Source organism: Moschus berezovskii, chromosome 4, assembly GCF_049115385.1.
Source record: "Moschus berezovskii isolate FMDL1 chromosome 4, NW_MosBer_1.0, whole genome shotgun sequence".
Lineage (NCBI taxonomy): Eukaryota > Metazoa > Chordata > Mammalia > Artiodactyla > Moschidae > Moschus > Moschus berezovskii.
In genome coordinates this window covers 88217946-88241311 of record NC_142463.1, presented here as the reverse complement: position 1 = coordinate 88241311, position 23366 = coordinate 88217946, and the positions used below count along the sequence as shown (strand labels likewise).

Below are 23366 nucleotides of genomic sequence, written 5' to 3'. Positions count from 1 at the left end.
CAGCCGCGCGTCCGGGAAGGGCGTACAGCCGCCGGCCGAGCGAATCGATGAGGACGCGCGCCAGGCGGGCCCCCTGCTGAAGTGCTCGGCGGCTTGCGGGGCTGCTGGCCATCTTCACTAGCTGCCAAGGCTGGTGTCTGTCTTCCCGGAGAGGCAGGCGGGCCACCCGAGACGTGAGTCCGCGAGGTCGGTTGCGTTTGTGCAGCGGGCGGGTTCCGCGGGCGGCGGCGCAGGCGAGGCCAGGGGCGCTGTCGGGGCCTGCGGGGGACTTCGGAGCGCGGCGTCGACCGGGGTGGGCGAGCGACCTGCCCCTTATCTCACCGGCCAGTTGGCGGCCTTAACTCTGGTTGCCGCGCGGTTGCTCTCACTTTACACGCTTCGAAGAGCGTCTTCGGGGAAAGGGGCAAGATGCGCAAAACGAGACGCAAGCAAACGTTGACTTTTGTTGGCTTCAGTTATCTGAAAACTTTAAAAACAATCTGAACGAATACCGTTAGCAGAATGGCTCGGGTTTGGCTGTAGTTTTCAAAAACTCCACATTAATTTGAATGTTAAAATTAGAGATGAATATTTATGAGTGGGTAGTGAAAAACAATGACATTTTTCACTATGATGGTGGTTATGAAGGTGTGGTCCCCAGACTAGCTTTATCATCATTACCATTATCGTCGTCCTCATCTAAGAACTGTTAGAAATGCCCTCAAGTTTGAGAACCACAGTTCCAGGAAACTACACAAACGCCCGCGAACTAAATTGCAACCCCCTGATTTCTGTGTCCTTCAGTTGACTCTAATATCCAAGTTAATTTTCTTACTCATTTCACGTGTGTACTCGTTGAAATCAGATGCTCCTCTTTTATGCCGATTTCTACTCAGTGGCTGGCAATCTCTTTGGAGATCTCTTTGTTGGTAGCTGCCCAGTCTAGTATCTCCTGTTACAGTCCATTCTGCATTTCCCACTTTGTAGAGATGGGATCCCGCAGTTCCTCTCCGCCTTTTCAGAATAGCCCCTCAAGACCTTTGGCATCTTGCCCCGGAGAGACAGTTTTTAGGTAGAGCCAGTATGGGTTGGAGGGCTTCCCTGATAGCTCAGTTGGTAAAGAATCCGCCTGCAAAGCAGGAAACCCCGGTTTGATTCCTAGGTCAGGAAGAACCTCTGGAGAAGTGGTAGGCTACCCACTCCAGTATTATTCTTGGATTTTCCTTGTGGCTCAGCTGGTAAAGAATACGCCTGCAATGGGGGAGACCTGGGTTCGATTCCTGGGTTGGGAAGATCCCCTGGAGAAAGGAAAGGATATCCACTCCAGTATTCTGGCCTGGAGAATTCCATGGACTGTATAGTCTGGCTTGGGCCACGTAATAGCTGAGTGGCCTTGGGCAAGTTACTTGTTTTTCTAATCTGCAAAATGAAGATAACAATAGTACTACTTCTAAGAGTTCTTGTGAGGATTAAATGAATGAATGTAATAGGTTTTGGCACATAATCAAATACTTGCTACTATTATTTAACAACTTTGACATTATTAGCGTCAAAGACTGACAGATGAAAAAAATGATTAAAAACAAAAAAACTAGGGGAGAGAGGCTGCTGCTGCTGCTAAGTCACTTCAGTCGTGTCCAACTCCGTGTGACCCCATAGATGGCAGCCCACCAGGCTCGTCTGTCCCTGGGATTCTCCAGGCAAGAACACTGGAGTGGGTTGCCATTTCCATCTCCAGTGCATACATGCATGCTAAGTCACCTCAGTCGTGTTCGACTCTGTGCGACCCTATGGAAAGAGGAGCCTGAAGGGCTGCAGCTCACGGGGTTGCAGAGTTGGATACGACTGAACGATTAACACTTTGACTTCACTCTTTTCACTCATAGTGTAGTCTGTAGGCCAACATCTCTGCCATCACTGGGAGCTTGTCAGAAGTGCAGAAGCTCATGCCCACTTCAGATTTACTCAATCAGAATGTGTTTCTTAACAAGATCTTCACCAGGGTTGGATGCGGCTTTGTATGGAGGACGTGTGAGATCACCTGTGAGATTTCTCAAGGAGAAATCAGGGACCGGAGGGGTTTGGCAGAAGGGCTTGACTTTGCAGCTGCTTCCATTATTCTGCTTCACCTCCTGGTCTTTTATCATTTCTGCATTGCTAACTCCTACACCTAGGGCTGCTGATCATTATTGGAGAAAATAGCATAGCTGCCAATAGCATTACCTTGTGGGGTTCGTAGTCAAAACTCAGCTGCTTGACAGCCTTTTGATTTATCTCCCTTTGTGGAATGCCTCCTATTTTTCCAAATCACCATTCTCCATCCCAGCCTGTGCACACAGAGACACTCCAGGCTTTCCAGCGTCTTTTTCTCTGTCCTCTTAGTAATCACAGTGTGAACTCTGAGCTTCTCTTTTTGCTTTAGAGCCTTTATTTCCATCCTTCCTCATTCATTTCTGTTGATGTGCTCAGTCATTCAGTTGTGTCCAATTCTTTGTGGCCCTATGGACTGTAGCCTGCTCCTCTGCCCATGCAAAAATACTGGAATGGGATGCCATTTCCTTCTCCAGGGGATCTTCCTGATCCAGGGATCAAACCTGCCTCTCTTGCATCCTCAGGTGGATTCTTTACCACTAGCGTCACCTCAAAACAGTTGATTCAGACATTTCAGGATCTAGGATCTGAAAGAGGGACCTACACCCCTCTTAAATCCCAGGGAAATCACGAGAGCAGTAAAGGCCCAGAGGTGGCAAACTGTCCTACCAGAAAAGCTCTGAAGTCATGTAAAACCTTGTTGCCTATGAAAATCGTTAAGTGTAGCCTTGATTTTATACACTGCCGTCTTTTCTGAATCCCTGCTCAGTTCAGACTCTCCCTGTCATTGTCAGCTACTTAGTTTTTTTTTTTTTTTTCTTTACTCACACTTTGCAGTTTAATGGATCTTAGTTTCTTAACCAGGGATTTATCCCCGGCCCATGGTAATGAAAGTACAGAGTCCTAATCACTGGACTGCCAGGGAATTCCTTAGTTCTTTTATTTTCATTGAAAATGGTTTATTTACATTGTTGTGTTGGCTTCTGCTCTACAGAAGAGTAATTCAGTTATACGTGTGTATATTCTTTTTTCTTTTCCGTTATGGTTTATCATAGGATACTGAATATAGCTCTCTGTGCTGTAGAGTAGGACCTTGTTGCTTATCCTTTTCAGATAGAGTAGCTTGCATCTGCTAACCCCAAACTACTATTCCATCCCTCTCCCACCCCTCCGATTCGGCAACCACAAGTCTGTTCTCTGTTCACCTACTTAGTTCTTAACTGCTTAGAACTAGGCTCTATGTCATTTTATGAAAGTCATTTCACAGATGACCAACTAATTAACCAATCCAGTGACTTTTTTCAGACTTTATTTTTTTCAGCTTTTCTGGAGTATTTAATATAGTTGATTAACACCTCCTTCAGATTAAGCCCCTCTTGGTTTCTACACTTTGCATGTTTTTAGGTTGCCTTCTATTACTCTCATTAGTCTTGAGTCTCCTCTTTTATATTTGAATCTTCTTAAGGCTTTATTTCTTAGCTTAACCCTTTTTTCCCCTAATAAAGTATACAGTTATCCAGTATTTCTAAGTATCTCTGGAGCGTGAGAGGGACCTTAGGATGCCTTTCCCATCATTATTGTTATCTAGTGTTTTGCCTTCACATTTTTAAACATAAAAAGTTAGTTTTTTCAAAAAACTCTCAGTTGTTTTTTAAATTTATCAGTATACTTGATTAGTCCCCATACTCCTTGGTTCTTTTAGTCATACCTTTCTTCATTGCAGTTAAACTTCTTTAACATATCAACAGTCTGTGGGTTGTTGACTTTGTTAGTTTTTTTATGTCTGAAGAAATTTGTGTTAGTTTACTAGGGCTACCATGACAGAGTACCCCAGACTGGGCAGCTTAGACAACAGAAATTTTTCTGAGTTTTGGAGGCTACAAATGCGAGGTCAAGGTGTCTGCAGTGTGGGTTGCCTGTAGTCTCTCTGGCTTGCAGGTGGCCATCTTCTCCTTGTGCCTTCGTGTCATTCTTCCTCGGACCTGCCTGTGTCCAGATTTCTTCTTATAAGGATGCAAGTCATAGTGGAGTAGGACCCATGCTAATGACCTCATTTTAACTTAATCACCTGTTTAGAGATCCTCAGTTCAGTTCAGTCGCTCAGTCGTGTCCGACTCTTTGCGACCCCATGAATCACAGCACGCCAGGCCTCCCTGTCCATCACCAACTCCCGGAGTTCACTCAAACTCATTTTCATTGAGTTGGTGATGCCATCCAGCCATCTCATTCTCTGTCGTCCCCTTATCCTACCACCCCCAATCCCTCCCAGCATCAGAGTCTTTTCCAGTGAGTCAACTTGTCGCATGAGGTGGCCAAAGTATTGGAGTTTCAGCCTCAACATCAGTCCTTCCAATGAACACGCAGGACTGATCTCCTTTAGAATGGACTGGTTGGATCTCCTTGCAGTCCAAGGGACTCTCAAGAGTCTTCTCCAGCACCACAGTTCAAAAGCATCAATTCTTCAGCGATCAGCCTTCTTCACAGTCCAACTCTCACATCCATACATGACCACTGGAAAAACCATAGCCTTGACTAGACGGACCTTTGTTGGCAAAGTAATGTCTCTGCTTTTTAATATGCTATCTAGGTTGGTCATAACTTTCCTTCCAAGGAGTAAGCGTCTTTTAATTTCATGGCTGCAATCAGCTTTTAGATATTCTGAGGAATTGGGGATTAGGACTTCAACATATGAATTTGGATGGAGGGATATAGTTTAGGTCTTAACAGTAGCTTAATTAGTCTTTCCCATAGGGGAAAAAAACCCTTCTGTAAAATGTGAAATAGACATACATACAGAAAAGTGTGTAAAATACAAATGTTCACCTTAGCGAGTTACTAAAAAGCAAGCACCTATGTAATTACTGTCCAGGTTAAGGACTAGAACATTGCCAGTGTCCTGGATGCCCTCCGGCACCTTTTCCCTTGTCTCATTCCTGACCTCAGAAGGAAGGGTCTCAATATTTACCAAGTGGAGTGCTCGCTATAGTACTCTGACAAAGTTTCCTTTTAGTCTTGGTTTGCTAAATGTTTTAATCATGAATGAGGTTTCAGTCTTTGATACTGGTTTTGGGGGCCTTCTCTTTTTCTTCGTTAATTTTATTATATATAGAGTTATCAGTGTTATTCGTCATTTCAAAGAACCAGGTTTTGGTTTTATCATCTTCCCTATTCCATGTTTTCTTACTTCTTTTTATTCTTTATTTTTGCATTGAATTCTTTCCGTGGTTCTTTCTCAGGCCTCAGCTGCTTTCCTTCTACGCATGCATTGGTCAACACTGTGCTGAATACTCAAAGGGGTCTGTTTTGATTCTAATTCTCTCAGACTGGTTGTCCGCCAGTTTAGTTCTGACACTGCCTATCCAGAGTTAGTGAACATCCTGCAAGATAAGGTTACAAGACTTTCCCCACATAAGATGCATGTCCTCGAGGCCACCTGTACTTTTGACCAGTTAACTATAGATTGAGTGGTTCCTACAACCCCATCAGATTGGATGATTCACTAAAATGACTGAAAGCACTGCAGTTAATGGTTATATTATAAAGAATATAGACGAAGGTCAGCCAGATGAAGAGACAGATAGGGCAAGTCTGTGGGGGAGAATGCAGAGCTCCTGTGTCCTCATTGGAATCCGGGTGTCCCATCATCTCAGCACGTCAGTGTGTCGCCGGCCAGGATGCTCCTCTGAGTTGCAGTGTGCAGAGTTGGTTTTCTCCCTGAATATATATATTTTATTGAAGTATGGATGGCTTACAGTGTTTCAGGTGCACAGCATGGTGATTCAGTTGCACATGTACACATATGTTATTTTTCAGATCATTTTCCATTATAGATTATTACGAGATATTGACTATACAGTATACCCTTGTTGCATATCTGTTTTTTAAAATTAGAAATCTAGCGTTCTATTCATACTAAGTTAAATGAATGGAATCAAAATGTCAAAAATTTTTTAGTTAGGCAAAAATTAATAAGTTTTCTAAAATATATATATTATACATACTATTTGTTATAGTATGGCATAATATATGTATATTATATAATATATATACATATATACATATATGTATATTATGCTATACTATATATAAATATAAATGCAAGAACTTTTCTGTGCTTGATAAAGGCTTCAGAAAGAACATCAAAAAAAAGATGGAGAAATTGGAAAACATAAGCTAAATGAATGGGAGCACTGAGTATGAAATAGAGAAAGTGAAACTAGATAAAAGTAAAAGATCATCATATGGTCCAGTTGTTTTTAAAATAAACATGGCTACTAATTAAAAACATATCTGGAGCTCTGGAGGAAAAAAAAAAAGCAACACCTGAGCATTTGTATTTGTCCAGGCAAGAATACTGGAGTGGGTTGCCATGCCCTCCTTCAGGGGAATCTTCCCAACCCAGGGATTGAACCCAGATCTCCTGAATTGCAGGCGGATTCTTTACCATCTGAGCCACCAGAGAAGCCCAGTGTAAAATGATTACATACAATTTGGAAAGTCAGACAGAGTGCTGTGGTAAGTGGAAATGCATATATGTACATGTTTTCATCTGCCCAGCCAGTCTGTGTCTTTTGGTTGGTGCATTTAATCCATTTACATTTAAGGTAATGATTGATATGTATGATCCTATTACCATTTTCTTAATTTTTTGGGGTTTATTTTCTGTAAGTCTTTCCCTTCTCTTGTGTTTCCTACCTGAAGAAGTTCCTTTAGCTTTTGTTGTAAAGCTGCTTTGGTGGTTCTGAATTCTCGTAACTTTTGCTTGTCTGGAAAACTTGATTTCTGCATCAAATTTGAAGGAGAGTCTTGCTGGATAGAGTATCCTTGGTTGTAGGTTCTCTCCTTTCATCACTTTCAGTATATCATGCCATTCCCTTCTGGCTTGTAGAGTTTCTGTTGAGAAATCACCTGATAACCTGATGGCATTCTCTTGTATGTTATTTGTTGTTTTTCCTTGTTAATATTTTATCTTTGTCTTTAATTTTTGTCAGTTTGATTACTGTGTGTATCAGTGTGTTCCTCCTTAGGCTTGTCCTGCTTGAGATTCTCTGTGCTTATTGGACTTGGTTGACTATTTCCTTCCCCTTGTTATGGAAGTTTTCATCTATTATCTCTTCAGATATTTTCTCAGGTCCTTTCTCTCTCTCTTCTCCTTCTGGGACCCCTGTGGTGCAAATGTTGGTGCGTTTAATGTTGTCCCAGAGGTCTGTTAGGCTGTCTTCCTTTTTTTTTTTTTCCATTCTTTTTTCTATATTCTGTTCTGTGGCAATGATTTCCATCATTCTGTCCTCCAGGTCATTTACCCGTTCTTCTGCCTCAGTTATTCCGCTATTAATTTCTTCTAATGTATTATTCCCCTGGAGAAGGAAACGGTAACCCACTCCAGTATTCTTGCCTGGAGAATCCCGTGGATGGAGAAGCCTGGTAGGCTACAGTCCACGGGGTCGCAAAGAGTCGGACACGACTGAGCGACGGAACGGAACGGAATGTATTATTCATCTGTTTTTTGTGTTTTTTTTGTATTTTAGTTCTTCTAGGTCTTTGGTAATCATTTCTTGCATCTTCTCCATTGTTTTCCTGAGCTCCTGAATCATCTCCACTATCATTATTCTGAATTCTTTTTCTGGAAAGTTGCCTGTCTCCACTTCATTTAGTTTCTTTTCTGGGGTTTTATCCAGTCACCTCATCTGGGACATAACTTTCTGTTTTTACATCCTAATTAACTTTTTGTAATGTGATTTTTTGTTCCAGCTCCTGTGGGATTGTGGTTCTTGCTTCTTCTGTCTGCCCTCTGATGGATGAGGCTAAGGGACTTGTATAAGCTTCCTGATGGGAGGGACTGGCTGTGGGAAAAACTGGGTCTTGCTCTGGTGTGCATGGCCTTGCTCAGTAAAGCTTAATCCAATTATCTGCTGATGGGTGGGGTTACGCTCCTTCCCTGTTTGGCCCGTGGCACCCTCGCCCTGGGGTCTGTGGGCTCTATGGTAGGGTTAACGGCAGCCTTCAAGAGGAACTGCGCCAAGGGGGACCTTCCAGGACTACTGCTGCTGGTGCCCCCGTCCCTGTGGTCCGGCCCTGCCAGCCCGTGCCTGCACAGGAGGCCCTCCACACTAGCAGGCAGTTTCGGCTCAGTCTCCTGTGGGGCCCCTGCTCCTAGCCTCTGGGTCGTGGTGCGTGTACAGTTTTGTTTGTGCGCTCCAAGACTGCAGTTTCGGTTCCCTCCAGTCCTGTGGAAGTCCTGTAATCAAATCCCGCTGGGCTTTGCAGACAGATTCCCTGGGGATTCTCGGTCCCTTTGCTGGATCCCCAGGCTGGGACTCTGATGAGGATTCAGAACCTTCACAACAGTGGTAGAACTTGTTTGGTATTATTGTTCTCCAGTCTGTGGGTCACCCACCCAGTGGGTATGGGGTTTGATTTTTATTGTGATTGTGCCCCTCCTACCATTTTGCTGCGGCTTTTTTGTCTTTGGATGTGGGGTATCTTTATTTGGTGGGTTTCAGCATCCTCCTGTCAATGGTTGTTCAACATCTAGTTGCCATTTTGGTGCTCTTGCAGGAGGAGATGAGCGAAAGTCCAGAGTTTTTTTTATCAGGTTTCATTCCATAGGCATGATTGATTCATTGGCCACCTGACTGAACTCAGTTGCCAGTGGCCCTCTCATCCCCAGAGGTTGGATGACTGAACAAGTTCCAGTCCTCTAATCATGTGCTTGGTCTTTTTTTTTTTAAATTAATTACTTTTGGCTCTGCTGGGTATTTGCTGCTTGTGTGGTTTTCTTTAGTTTGGGTGTGCAGGCTTCTCATTGTAGTGGCTCCTTGTTGTGGAATACAGGCTCTAAAGTGCTCAGGCTCAGGAGTTGTGGCACATGGGCCCAGTTGCCCCTTGGCATGTGGAATCTTCCCGGAGCAGGGATTGAACCCATGTCCCCTGAATTGGCAGACAGATTCTCAGCCACTGGAGCACCAGGGAAGTCCTGCTTGGTTTTTCTGGTGAACAGTCCCCAACCTGAAACTGTCTAGGAGCCCACCATGAGTCACCTCATTAGCATAACAGAGTCCTGTCAGGAAATCTCAAGGGTTTTGAAGGAACTGGGAACAAATATCAGATATTCTTTACTGTATTGCAGGGACCCTCTGCAGACCCCTCTGGAGGTCTGTCTCTATGCAGATTTTCCCACTTATCTCCAGCTCCCTTAGTTTCTCCAAACTCAACTCAAATCTCCTTAAGGAGCCCAGCTGCCTGAATTCTGTCTGAATTCCCTCTCTGGGTGCCTGTGTTCTGGAGACCAGTAAGCTGGGGCAGTGGAAGGGTTATCCATGTTTGTTTCCTGTCTTTCAAGGATCACCTTTCTTCCTTGGTGTTCAGTGTCTTGAAAACCATTTCATATATTCTGTGCAGTGTTCTTTCCTGGTTGTTCAGGCAGGAAGGTAAATCTGGTCCCTGTTACTCCACCTTGGCCAGAAGTCGGAGTCTGGGGAGTGCTTTGGAGCATGGAGTCACTATGTCATCCTGACCTAAATCCTTTACCTGAACATTTCCTTTACAACTGCCAGATTCTTGTCCCTACCACTTTGTTAAAAACTGCTGTACCAGATCCGGTGGTCATTTTGTTGTCCTCTGATCACTCGATCTTTCAGCAGCATTTGATACAGTTATCTGTTCCCATCTTTCTTCATTTGGCTTCTGGAATAACAGCCTTTCCTGGTCTTCCTCCTGCCTCACTAGTACTCCCTGATATCATCTCGTACTCAGTTCAGTTCACTTGCTCAGTCGTGTCCGACTCTTTGAGACCCCATGAACCGCAGCACGCCAGGCCTCCCTGTCCATCACCAACTCCCAGAGTCCACCCAAACCCATGTCCATCAAGTCGATGATGCCATCCAACCATCTCATCCTCTGTCGTCCCCTTCTCCTCCTGAGTTCAATCTTTCCCAGCATCAGGGTCTTTTCCAATGAGTCATCTCTTCGCATCAGGTGGCCAAAGTATTGGAGTTTCAGCCTCAACATCAGGTCTTCCAATGAACACCCAGGACTGATCCTTTAGGATGGACTGGTTAGATCTCCTTGCAGTCCAAGGGACTCTCAAGAGTCTTCTCCAACACCACAGTTCAAAAGCATCAATTCTTCGGTCCTGAGCTTCCTTTATAGTCCAACTCTCACATCCATACATGCCCACTAAAAGACCATAGCCTTGACTAGACAGACCTTTGTTGGCAAAGTAATGTCTCTGCTTTTTAATATGCTGTCGATATGTTGGTCATAACTTTTCTTCCAAGGAGTAAGCGTCTTTTATTTTCATGGCTGCAGTCACCATCTGCAGTGATTTTGGAGCCCAGAAGAATAAAGTCAGCCACTGTTTCCACTGTTTCTCCATCTATCTGCCATGAAGTGATGAGACCAGATGCCATGATCTTAGTTTTCTGAATGTTGAGCTTTAAGCCAACTTTTTCACTCTCTTCTTTCACTTTCATCAAGAGGCTCTTTAGTTCTTCTTCACTTTGTAAGGGTGGTGTCATCTGCATATCTGAGGTTATTTATATTTCTCCTGGCAATCTTGATTCCAGCTTGTGCTTCCTCCAGCCCAGCGTTCCTCATGATATACTCTGCATATAAGTTAAATAAGCACAGTGACAATATACAGCCTTGACGTACTCCTTTTCCTATTTGGAACCAGTCTGTTGTTCCATGTCCAGTTCTAACTGTTGCTTCTTGACCTGTGGGTAGGTTTCTCAAGAGTTAGGTCAGGTGGTCTGGTATGCCCATCTCTTTCAGAATTTTCCACAGTTTGTTGTGATCCACACAGTTAAAGGCTTTGGCATAGTCAATAAAGCAGAAATAGATGTTTTTCTGGAACTCTCTTGCTTTTTCCATGATCCAGCGGATGTTGGCAATTTGATCTCTGGTGCCTCTGCCTTTTCTAAAACCAGCTTGAACATCTGGAAGTTCACAGTTCACGTATTGCTGAAGCCTGGCTTGGAGAATTTTAAGCATGACTTTACTAGCGTGTGAGATGAGTGCAATTGTGCGGTAGTTTGAGCAGTCTTTGGCATTCCCTTTCTTTGTGATTGGAATGAAAAGTGACCTTTTCCAGTCCCGTGGCCACTGCTGAGTTTTCCATATTTGCTGGAATATTGAGTGGAGCACTTTCACAGCGTCATCTTTCAGGATTTGAAATAGCTCAACTGGAATTCCATCACCTCCACTAGCTTTGTTCGTAGTGGTGCTTCCTAAGGCCCACTTGACTTTGTATTCCAGGATGTCTGGCTCGAGGTGAGTGATCACACCATCATGATTATCTGGGTCATGAAGATCTTTTTTGTACAGTTCTTCTGTGTATTCTTGCCACCTCTTAATATCTTCTGCTTCTGTTAGGTCCCTACCATTCTGTCCTTTATTGAGCCCATCTTTGCCTGAAATGTTCCCTTGGTATCTATAATTTTCTTGAAGAGATCTCTAGTCTTTCCCATTCTATTGTTTTCCTCTATTTCTTTGCATTGATCGCTGAGGAAGACTTCTCTCTCCTCGCTGTTCTTTGAAACTCTGCATTCAAATGGGTATATCTTTCCTTTTCTCCTGTTTCGCTTCCTGTCTTTTCACAGGTACTTGTAAGGCCTCCTCAGACAGCCATTTTGCTTTTTTGCATTTCTTTTTCTTGGGGATGATCTTGATTCCTGTCTCCTGTACAATGTCACGAACCTCCATCCATAGTTTATCAGGCACTCTATCAGATCTAGTCCCTTAAATCTATTTCTCACTTCCACTGTATAGTCATAAGGGATTTGATTTAGATCATACCTGAATGATCTAGTGGTTTTCTCCATTTTCTTCAATTTCAGTCTGAATTTGGCAATAAGGATTTCATGATCCAAGCCACAGTCAACTCCTGGTCTTGTTTTTGCTGACTGTATAGAGCTTCTCCATCTTTGGTGCAAAGAATATAATCAGTCTGATTTCGGTGTCCACCATCTGGTGATGTCCATGTGTAGAGTCTTCTCTTGTGTTGTTGGAAGAGAGTGTTTGCTATGACCAGTGCGTTCTCTTGGCAGAACTCTATCAGCCTTTGCCCTGCTTCATTCCGTGCTCCAAGGCCAAATTTGCCTGTTCCTCCAGGTGTTTCTTGACTTCCTACTTTTGCATTCCAGTCCCCTATAATGAAAAGGACATCTTTTTTGGGTGTTAGTTCTAAAAGATCTTGTAGGTCTTCATAAAACTGTTCAACTTTGGCTTCTTCAGCGTTCCTGCTTGGGGCATTGGCTTGGATTACTGTAATATTGAATGGTTTGCCTTGGAAACCTCTTATTAGCTTCCCCTTGTTCTCTCCAACCTCCAAGTGTTGGCATGCCCCAGGTCTCAGTCTTTTTCTTCATAATAGATCTTGTGGTGATCTTAGCCAGTCCATGGTTTATCCATCTCATCTTTATCTTTGTTCAGTTGCTCGGTCGTGTCTGACTCTTTGTGACCCCATGAGCTACAGAGAGCACGCCAGGCTTCCCTGTTATCACCAACTCCCGGAGCTTGCTCATACTCATGTCCATTGAGTCGATGATGCCATCTGCTTTGATCTCCTTGCTTTTCAAGGGACTCTCAAGAGTCTCCTCCAGCACCATAGTTCAAAAGCATCAATTCTTCAGCGATCACCCTTCTTTATGGTCCTGCTCTCACATCCATATGTAACTATTGGAAAAACCATAGCTTTGACTAGACGGACCTTTGTTGGCAAAGTACTGTCTCTGCTTTTTAATAAGCCGTCTAGGTTAGTCATAGCTTTTCTTCCAAGGAGCAAGCATCTTTTAATTTCATGGCTGCAGTCACCATCTGCAGTGATTTTGGAGCCCCCCAAAATAAAGCCTCTCAGTGTTTCCATTGTTTCCCCATCTATTCGCCTTGAAGTCATAGTACCGATTTCATTTCATGCCGTGATTTCATTTTTCGCCTGTTGAGTTTTAAGCCAGCTTTTTCACTCTCCTCTTTCACTTTCATCAAGCGGCTCTTTAGTTCCTTTTCACTTTCTGCCATTAGGGTGGTGTTATCTGCATATCTGAGGTTATTGATATTTCTCCTGGCAGTCTTGATTTCAGCCTGAGCTTCATCCGGCCTGGCATTTTGCATGATGTACTCTGCATATAAGTTAAATAAGCAGAGTGACAATATACAACCTTGATGTACTCCTTTCCCAGTTTTGAACCAGTCCCATGTTCCATGTCCAGTTCTCACTTTTTTTTTTTAGTTTATTTTTAATTGAAGGATAATTGCTTTACAGTATTGTGTTGGTTTCTGCCAAACATCAACATTAATCAACCATAGGTATACATATGTCTCCTCCCTCCCCATCCCACTCCTCTCGTTTGTTACAGAGCCCAAGTTTGAGCTCCCTGAGTCATACAGCAAATTCCCTTTGGCTATTTTACATATGGTAATGTATGTTTCCATGTTATTCTCCATTCATTGTTGCTTCTTGACCTGCAGGTAGGTTTCTCAGGAGACAGGTAAGGTGGTCTGGTATTCCCATCTCTTTAAAAATTTTCCACAGTTTGTTGTGATCCACACAGTCACATGCTTTAACATAGTGAAACAGAAGTAGATGTTTTTCTGGAATTCTCTTTTTCTGTGATCTAATGGATGTTGGCAGTTTGATCTCTGGTTTCTCTGCCTTCCTAAGTCCAGTTTGTACATCTGGAAGTTCTCGATTCATGTACTGTTGAAGTCTGACTTGAAGGATTTTGAACATTACCTTGCTAGCATGTGAAATGAGTACAACGGTGTGGTAGTTTGAACATTCTTTGGCATTGCCCTTCTTTGGAATTGGAATGTAAACCGACCTTTTCCAGTCCCATGGCCACTGCTGAGTTTTCCAAATTTGCTGGCGTATTGAGTGTGGCACTTTCACAGCATCATCTTTCAGGATTTGAAATAGTTCAACTACGTCTTGAAGGCTCTCAACTATATTTCTGTAGACCCACTTCTCTCCTTGCCTCAATACTGTGTATGGGACATCTCTGTGTGGACATCAGTAAACACTTGAAATGTACTGTGTCCGAAGCAGAATTCTTGATATTATCAGAACTTATTGTCTGCCCATCTGAGTGTCCTTCAGTCTTTTCTCATTCTCCCAGTTGCTCTGGTCACAAACCTTAACATCATCCTCAATTTCTTCTTGTCCTTACTTCTTACATCCAATTTACCAGAATTTCTGCAGTGCATTTCTATATTAATTGCCGTAGCACATGATGGTTTTAAAAAACCCAGCCCTGCAAATCTTGCTGCTGCTGCTAAGTCGCTTCAGTCGTGTCCGACTCTGTGTGACCCCATAGATGGCAGCCGACCAGGCTCGCCGTCCCTGGGATTCTCCAGGCAAGAACACTGGAGTGGGTTGCCATTTCCTCCTCCAATGTGTGAAAGTGAAAGTGAAGTCGCTCAATCGTGTCTGATCCTTAGCAACCCCACGGACTGCAGCCTACCAGGCTCCTCCATCCATGGGATTTTCCAGGCAAGAGTACTGGAGTAGCTTGCCATTGCCTTCTCAGGACTTCGTAAAATAAATTAATTTTCATTCACATGAAAGTCAAAAAACATGTTCCCACTTAATAAGTGGCCTTGCATGTGGTTGTTTAGGGTCCCAGCTTCTTCCATAGTCAGGCTGCCCTCCTCTAGGGCTCAGCATCCTCCCCATTCCCTGGTACGGGGTGTGGGGGGCAGCTGATGGAAGTTCAAGCAGCGATGCTGTCATGGATGTGGTGCATATTTCTTCCACTGCTATTGTGCTGACCAGGACTTAATTGTCACATACTTAACTAGAAGACACCACTTGTTACCATGTGTTCAGAAAGAAGTAGTAATGTGCTTGGTGACCTGTTAGCTGGACTTTGCCACATGTCTTCTTTCTAGTTTCCTGCTTTTGTTCTTCTGTTCCAGCTTCCACGTAGCAGCCCCAGTGATTTTAGAATGTAATGCCGATTCTGTCATTTCTGTGCTTAAAACTCTCTAGTGGCTGACTTCCTGTTACAGTTAAGTGAAAACCATACTCGTTACTATGGCCTGTTCCTCTTCTCCTCTCCAGCTCAATCACAAGACGTAGTTCACAAACCTTGACATCATCCTGAATCTTTTCTCATATAATTTACGAGCAATTTCTGCAGTGCATTTCTGTGTTAATGTGGATAGCACAACCTCATAGTGTAAAAAAACAGTTGTTCTAGCCTTCTTGCCCATTCTTTGAATGCTTAAAACAATCCTTACCTGGGCCTTTATGCTTGCTATCTACTCTCTGAATTTTCTTTTCCCAAATCTTTCTACAGCTAGTTTATTGTTTTTCTGCCTAATATTGCGGTTATGTACCACTGTGTAACAAACCACCCCAAAGTTTAGAGGCTTTAAACAACCATTTTCTCATCTCATAATTTTGTGACTTATGGGACTCTATTGGACTCAGCTGGGTAGTCGTTTTTTCCCACGTGTTGGTGGCAGATCACCAAGTCAGTTACCAAGGGATTGGAGTGGATCCACAAGAGGACTCACCTACATGACTGGTTGTTGATGTTGGCTGCCAATTGGGAGATACAGTGTGCCCCTACACGTGGGGTCTCCTGGTGACTTAACCTTTTCACAGCATGGTGGCTGAGTTCCATGGGAGGGTCCCCAAAAGCAAGTGCTCCAGAGTAGTAAAGTAGAAGCAGCTGATCCTGGTATAGGGTGGGCCAGGCCATCTACACCTTTGTCTTGTGTTATTTTCCTCATAGGACTTACCACTATCTGAAATTACTTTTTTGTCAATTTATTGTCATCCCCCACTAGAATGTAAGTTTCTTAAAGACTACCTGACTGGTCTAGTTTCCTACTAGCCCCATCATGACAGTCTGTAGAATCCAGCAGGTATTTTGTAAATGTTGAACAAAGGAGTGCTGAACTTTACTAAACCAGGCTGTATTCTCAGTCTCAATTTCTTTAAGTTAATGATATCACTGTTTTTGTTGATGGTGGGCCTTGAAATCTTAGAGTCCTGTCTGTCATCATTCTCCTTTTTTCCTTCTACATGCATTCAACTGCCAAGGTCTGTAGAATTAATCTTTAAAATGTGTCCGGTGGGTTCTTTCTGGTCTCATTGCCACCACTCTTTCAGATCAACATCCTTTTCTACTTCAGCCTCCTTTTGAACTGAGTGTACATTTAACTCTGGTTTCATTTTCCCCAAATATAGTTCCCATCCCCCTTGAACACTGTTGTTAGCAGGTAAAGTTAGTTATAAGCTTTTTGCTTTGGCAGAGTCATCGCAGCCCACCTCTCCAGCTCTGTGTTCCACCACGTACATCCTCATGTTTCCAGTTTCTGAGATGAACATGTTGCTTTCTGCCTCCTGTGTCTCGCACTCTTAGAATGTTGCCCACACTTCAGAGTCTATTTCCCATGCCCATTCTTCCATGAAATCTTCCCAGTTGCTCCCAGTCAGATGTGCTGTTTCATCCTTTCAGCCCTTGAAGCCCTTTGAATCCCTGCTGAGGCCTTGATTGTTTGCATTTGCTGCTTATGTTACTGAGTGTCTTTCACTTGCTGGCCACTGGGCTGGGTGTTGGGTTTAGAGAGGGGTGAGGCAAGATGGAGGAGAGGGCATTAGGAAGATGAATTCAGACTTGAGTAAGGAGTTGACCTTCCCTGGAAGAGTTCACATTATAGTGCTGTGGTTTTCTACCCTCATTGTGTGATGGAACCAGCAGGGGAGCTTTGAAAATCCCTGCGCCTGGTGATGGACAAGGAGGCATTGCGTGCTGTGATTCATGGGGTCGCAAAGAGTCGGACACGACTGAGCGACTGAACTGAACTGACTGACTGACACCTGGTTTTGACTAAAAAGATGCACAATGTGAGAGTTGTGAGTTAAGTTTTATTTAGGACGGAATGAGAACTGCAGCCAGGAGACAGCACCTCAGGTAGCTCTGAGAGACTGCTCCAAAGGGGCCCTCCAGGCCCCTCTCTCCATGGAATTCTCCAGGCAGGAATACTGGAGTGGGTTGCCATTCCCTTCTCCATGGGATCTTCCCAACCCAGGGATTGAACCTGGGTCTCCTGCATTGCAGGAAGATTCTTTACCATCTGAGGCACCAGGGAAGCCCCCAGGGGAAGGTAAATATATGATTTTGATGCAGGGGGAGTTCAGTGCAATCAGGTGCTTACTTTACAAAAGGTTTTCTGCTAGTCACAAGGAACTGATGTCACCATGAAGGGATTTAGTGCTTTCTAGATGCGAGGAGATGCAAGGATTGGGATCATGAAATCAGTTCCCAAAAATATCCGTCAAAAGACCTCTTCCACCAGTTTCCCTGGAGCTCAGAGTGCCTCATTCTCTGCCCCGAATTCCCCTCAGGGGGTGTTGAAGGTCTGCAGTTGCAGCAGCACAGGGTTCAGTCTTTGCAGAGGCAGACCGCAAACACCCCTGTTGTTTTTCAGTCACTGGCAAATGCTTTTGGCAAATGCATGTTTGTAGTTGACAGGCCAGTGCCTATTTGTAGTTGACAATGGTTCCTCACCTAGAGATTCTGATTTAATTGACTTGGGAGGTGGCCATAAGATTGGAAAATTCAGAAACTTCCCAGGTGATTCTAATGCAGGATTGAGAGCCTTTGTGGCAGGGGATGAGACGGACCAGTAAGTGGTTAATTTCAGTCTGTGTTTTGCTAGAAGAAGAAACAGAGCACACCAGGAACACAAAGAAGTGTTTGGTTGAGCCTGAAGTTACTTTTATCCCTGCAACTACACTGTAAGCCATTACTGGGCAGGGCCCAGGGCATTCTCATCTTGGAACTCCCTTGTGATGTGATGTGAAAGTCGCTCAGTCGTGTCCGACTCTTTGCGACCCCATGGATTATACAGTCCATGGAATTCTCCAGGCCAGAATACTGGAGTGGGTAGCCTTTCCCTTCTCCAGGGGATCTTCCCAACCCAGGAATCGAACTGGGGTCTCCTGCATTGCAGGCAGATTCTTTACCAACTGAGCTATCAGGGAAGCCCTGGAACTCCGATACCTGATCCTTATTCACAGAGGTTGTTTGACAGAACATTCTGTAGTGATGGTAAGGTTCTATATCTGCACTGTCCATTTTGGATGCCACTCTGTCCAGTTTGGAAACCACTAGCCATATGTGGCACTTGAGCACTTGAAATGCAGCTAGTGAAAATAAGGAAATAATTTGCAGTGTGGCATAGCCATGTGTGGCTAATGGCTGCTGTATTGGACAGTGTTGAATAGAGAAGTTAGTGTGTTGAAACAGTTTGACAGTGTTTATGCAGAGGCTTAGATGAAGCAAGCTATTTTATTTGATTGAGAGTTTAGTCACCTCATTTGAATCTTAATTTTGCACCTTTTAAGTTTCCCATTTCCACAGCTTTACTGAGAAATGATTCACATACTGTATAATTCATCCATTTAAATTGTACAATTCAGCAGTTTCTTGGTATATTCACAGATAATGTACAACCATTTCCATAATTAATTTTAGGTCACTTTTCATCACCTCAAGAAGAAACCCTGTAACAACTCACAGATATAGAGGGCAGACTTGTGGTTGCCAAGGGGGAGGGAGTTGGGAGAGGGATGCATTGGGAGTTTGGGGTGAGCAGAGGCAAGCTGTTATATTAATATATAGAATGGATAAATAACAAGGTTCTACTGTATAGCACAGGGAACTATCCTCAATATCCTGTGATAAACCATAATGGAAAATAATATAAAATGGAATGTATACATATGTATAACTGAATCACTTTGCTATATAGCAGAAACTAACACAACATTGTAAATCAACTATACTTCAATGAAAAAAAAAATTCTGTACCATTTAACTACCACCCCTCTGTCTCTTATATCCTCAGGTCTGTACACCTACCAGTCTCCGTAGACTTTCCTATTCTGGACAGTTCATATCAGTGGAATCATAATATATGGTTTTTGGTGACTGGCTTTTTTCACATGGCATAATGGGAGCTCAGCAGTAAAGAACCCACCTGCTAATTCAGGAGATACAGGGGTGGATCTCTGGGTGGGTACGATTCCTTAGAGAAGGCAATAGCAATCCACTCCAGTATCCTCAGCGGAGCTTGGTGGGCTACAGTCTGTAGGGTCACAAAGAGTTGGACATGACTTAGCAACTAAACAACAAGACTCACCCATGTTGTAGCCTGGATCAATACTTCATTCCTTTTTATGGCCTAATAATATTCCACTGTGTGATAGTCAATAGATTATAGACATTTGGGTTGTTTCTCCATTTTGGCTATTGTGAATAATGCAGCTATAAATGTTTGTGTACAGGTTTTTGTGTTGACATATATTTTCACTTCTCTTGGGTATATACCTAGGAATGGAATTGCTGAATCATTTAGAAAATCATTTTGAAAAAAAAAATATATATATAGTCTCAATGAGACTGTGTGTGTATGTATGTATGTGTTTATATGCAAATACCATTTTACTAAGTATTTTTATTTCAGTTACTAAGAAAGCATTATCTTAACACTAGAAGGAGGTTGTTTTTATTTAAAGTAATCATACTTCAATATATGTGCTAATTTTTGTAGCGTTCACGCAGGATGCTGTGTTCTCTGCTCCTCTGTGAATGTCTGTGGCTGATAACTGCTTATGCTCATGATGATGACTGGATTGATCCCACAGACATGCTTAACTATGATGCTGCTTCAGGAAAAATGAGAAAATCTCAGGTATTTACAAAAATCCATGTGTGTATAATACCTTACCAGTCCTGTGATGGAAATAGTCTACATTTGTTACTGTTTTTCACAGAGCTGTGAAAGAGTCCTATGTCGGTGATTAATGACCATGCGGAATATCTTCCTGTCTCTTAGCCTAAGATGATTTCAACCCCACCTGTTTATTTCTGTTTCAGATTTGAATGTAAAGCTGGTCAAGAAGCAAGCCCATTTGATTTTAGTTCTTAGCTCATATATAAATTTGAGGCTGTTACTTTTTTGGTGGTTTAATACAGTTGAAGAACATAACAAGCAAAGCCATAAAATAATGAGGACAAAATTTTAGTCTTCATTAACTGTAGATTATTTTTACAACTATAAAGAAATAAAACCTCTCTCTGCTTTGTTTTAGGTGAAATATGGTATATTAGAGAAAGAAGAGGTCAGTCCTGATTTATCATATGCTGATGAATTGTCGGAATGTTACAACAGACTTGATTCTTTAACTTATAAGGTTAGGATTTTTTATTCATGATTTTTGTATTACTTATGGTATGTTAAAATTGTTCTGTGTTTTCTGTCTTTGCTAACATTACTTGTGTTTCTATCTAAAGTACAATTTACAAATATGTAAATGAGTTTTTTTTCTTTAATTACCCTAGCCTTGGTTTCTCTTTACTCTGGCCTTGAATTTTTAAAAACAGTACTTTTATTTTCCTGTAATAACATTTATCTCACGATGTTGTAATTATTTCTTTACCAGGCTGAAAGTTTCTTGGGACAAAGAATATTTTATTCATTCTTGATGCCCTATCACCTGTCACAGTGCTGGACTGTAGTAACTCATGACAAGTATAGCAAATGAAGAAATGTCTCTGCTGCTAGCTTATAAGCATAACAGTTGCCTCCTACAAATATAAGGGATTATTATAATCTGGTGTGTGGTAACTCTTACTTCATTTATTCAGTCCTTTTATTTCTGTGGCTGCAGTAGAGTTTGAGAAAGGAAGTAAGTCAAGATTGTTGGTTGGTTTGAGCACAAGTTATGCTGCCAGAACCCACCTCTGTTGGTTTTGAGGCAGGGTGCTGGCGGCAGCGTGGAGGAGGCTGGGAGGCTGGGATGGCAGAGGTGCAGCAACGCTGAAGGCTCACACTGAGGCTGTGACGGGGTGAAGAGAAAACTTTTCTGTGGTAGAATAGGCAAGTTGTGGTGGTTGAGGATAGGGAAGAGCTAGAGTGAATGGGGGAGGTTCCAGCTTGAGAGCCTGGGAGAGCTTGCTAATTGAGATCCAGATGTATCCCAGTGAGGTGTGTAAGCAGCTGCTTGTGGTTCTTACCAAAGGTGAATGTCTCATCTGAGTGCTAGCAGAGAAAGGCTTGGATAAAATTTGCTTCAGTCTTAACTGCATCTTGTGGTATAGTGAGCTGGTTTGGTTGCATGGTAGGAAATGGAGAAATGCCCTTTTACTGAAATTTTTCATTCCATTGTTTGTGACTTTGGGTCTGACATTGTAAAAACATGATTAGTAAAATGAAGTCTTTAGTCTTTATTTAAAAAATTTTTTTTACTCTTAAAAAGAAATTAAAACATTTTAGGGTTTGTGAACCTTGCCTGAAAGCCGAGGAGTGCCCTGTGACTTTTTGAGTGTCTTTCTGTCCTGGGTCTGTGTGTGCTGCTCAGTTTTTACGTGTTTGTCATCTGAAGCGCATTCCAGTGCTCTAGTCAGCTTGTGGTCCACACTCAAGTAATAAGTGGAAGTTGCTTATCGCAGGTTCTAAATGTCTTACTGCGTGCACTACCCTCACTCAGAAACTAGCCGCTCTGGTGATTATAGACCTGAGTTCAGAGGAAGTCTGTCCTAATGAGGGATTCTGTGCAGATGGGCTGCCATGTGTGGACATCTGGAGAGGCCTTCAGTTCAGTTACTCAGTCGTGTCCAACTCTTTGCGACCCTATGGACTGCAGCACGCCAGGCTTCCCTGTCCATCACCAACTCATTGCTCAAACTCATGTCCCTTGAGTTGATGATGCTATTCAACCATCTCATCCTCTGTCGTCCATCTCTTCTCCTGCCTTCAGTCTTTCCCAGCATCAGGGTCTTTTCCAGGGAGTCAGTTCTTTGCCTCAGGTGGCCAAAGTATTCCTGCCATTTGGCAGGGCATGATTGATAGTTGGCAGGAAAAATCAGTAAAAGGCCAGAAAGTAATACACACATTCAAGAAAATCTTTGCCGTGTCCTTCATCTTCCACCTTCATGTTGCCTCTGTTTCTGTTTGGCTGTGCTCTATTTCTCCCCTTTATTTTTTTCTCCCCTTTTCCTTTCTTTCTTTAAACCATTACTTTGGAATTAGGAAGGGGCAGATTGGTCCAGATGTTCTGCTTATCCACATCTCTGCTTCCTTTTTTCATGATCTTCAGCTTTAAAACTGCTGAAAGTCAGCAAGAAGACTGCCAGTTGGTGCAGTATGGGACTGCTGGTGCTCTTTTGTTGCCTACTTTTTGCAGAGAGAACCCACAGAAAGCAGGCCAGATCTACATTTTAATGCAAGCTTGATGAAAATAACCAGCTCCTTACTTTGATCTTGATGGGGCCACTAGGCTAGAAACTTGACCCTTACGTTAAACTCTGACACTAACTAATGTGTTTGTTTTGTGGTTGCAGATTGATGAATGTGAAAAACAAAAGAGAAAAGACTATGAAAGTCAAAGCAATCCAGTTTTTAGGAGATATTTAAATAAGATTTTGATTGAAACCAAAAAACTTGGACTTGTGAGTATTTGATGTGATACTAATCAGTGTAGTGGATATTTTTGTTACATATTAATTTGACATATATCAGCAGTGATAAAACATCATTATGCTTCAACAGAGAATACCTGACTCGCCCTTTTACCAAAACCTAATCATGCAGGATTGCAGGTAGCAGCCTGCTGGTTTGGTGGAAGGCGAGTGAGCAGTGTTGACCCTTCCTCTTTTTCTTATAGTTCATGGGGATTCATTTACTCTGTGCACTGCTGTACCACCTAATTGAGTTGGGGAGAGAGGGAGATTGTTGTAAATTTGCTATTTGAACTTTGCAAACTGATCAGTTGCAAACTTAAACTCTTGACTTGGTAAGGAAATTCTATTCCAGTCCTTACTTCTTTTCTATCATTTCCACACTTTCTTATTCAAATGATGTAATATCATTAAACTGTGGAAAATTCTGAAAGAGATGGGAATACCAGACCACCTGACCTGCCTCTTGAGAAACCTGTATGCAGGTCAGGAAGCAACAGTTAGAACTGGACATGGAACAACAGACTAGTTCCAAATAGGAAAAGGAGTACGTCAGGTTGTATATTGTCACCCTGCTTATTTAACTTATATGCAGAGTACATCATGAGGAACGCTGGGCTGGAAGAAGCACAAGCTGGAATCAAGATTACCGGGAGAAATATCAATAACCTCAGATATGCAGATGACACCACCCTTATGGCAGAAAGTGAAGAGGAACTCAAAGGCCTCTTGATGAAAGTGAAAGAGGAGAGTGAAAAGGTTGGCTTAAAGCTCAACGTTCAGAAAACAAAGATCATGGCATCTGGTCCCATCACTTCA

At 42.8% G+C, this 23366-nt stretch overlaps 1 protein-coding gene across 4 annotated transcripts in view; it reads left to right on the top strand.

Moving 5' to 3' along the window:
• Positions 1-19: 19 nt before the first annotated feature.
• The window catches only part of CLCC1 (chloride channel CLIC like 1), a 37453-nt gene continuing 14106 nt past the window's right edge, over positions 20-23366 (top strand). For 2 of the 4 annotated variants that reach the window (XM_088835538.1, XM_055403698.2), the window contains exons 1-4: positions 26-186; positions 19639-19779; positions 20180-20281; positions 22431-22538. In XM_088835538.1, coding sequence (XP_088691664.1) covers positions 19651-19779; positions 20180-20281; positions 22431-22538 — 339 coding nt within the window. In that variant the 5' untranslated portion in view covers positions 26-186; positions 19639-19650. Of the gene's footprint in view, positions 187-6501; positions 6586-19638; positions 19780-20179; positions 20282-22430; positions 22539-23366 lie in introns of all 4 variants that reach the window. The other 2 variants (XM_088835537.1, XM_055403699.2) reach the window with 2 other exon arrangements.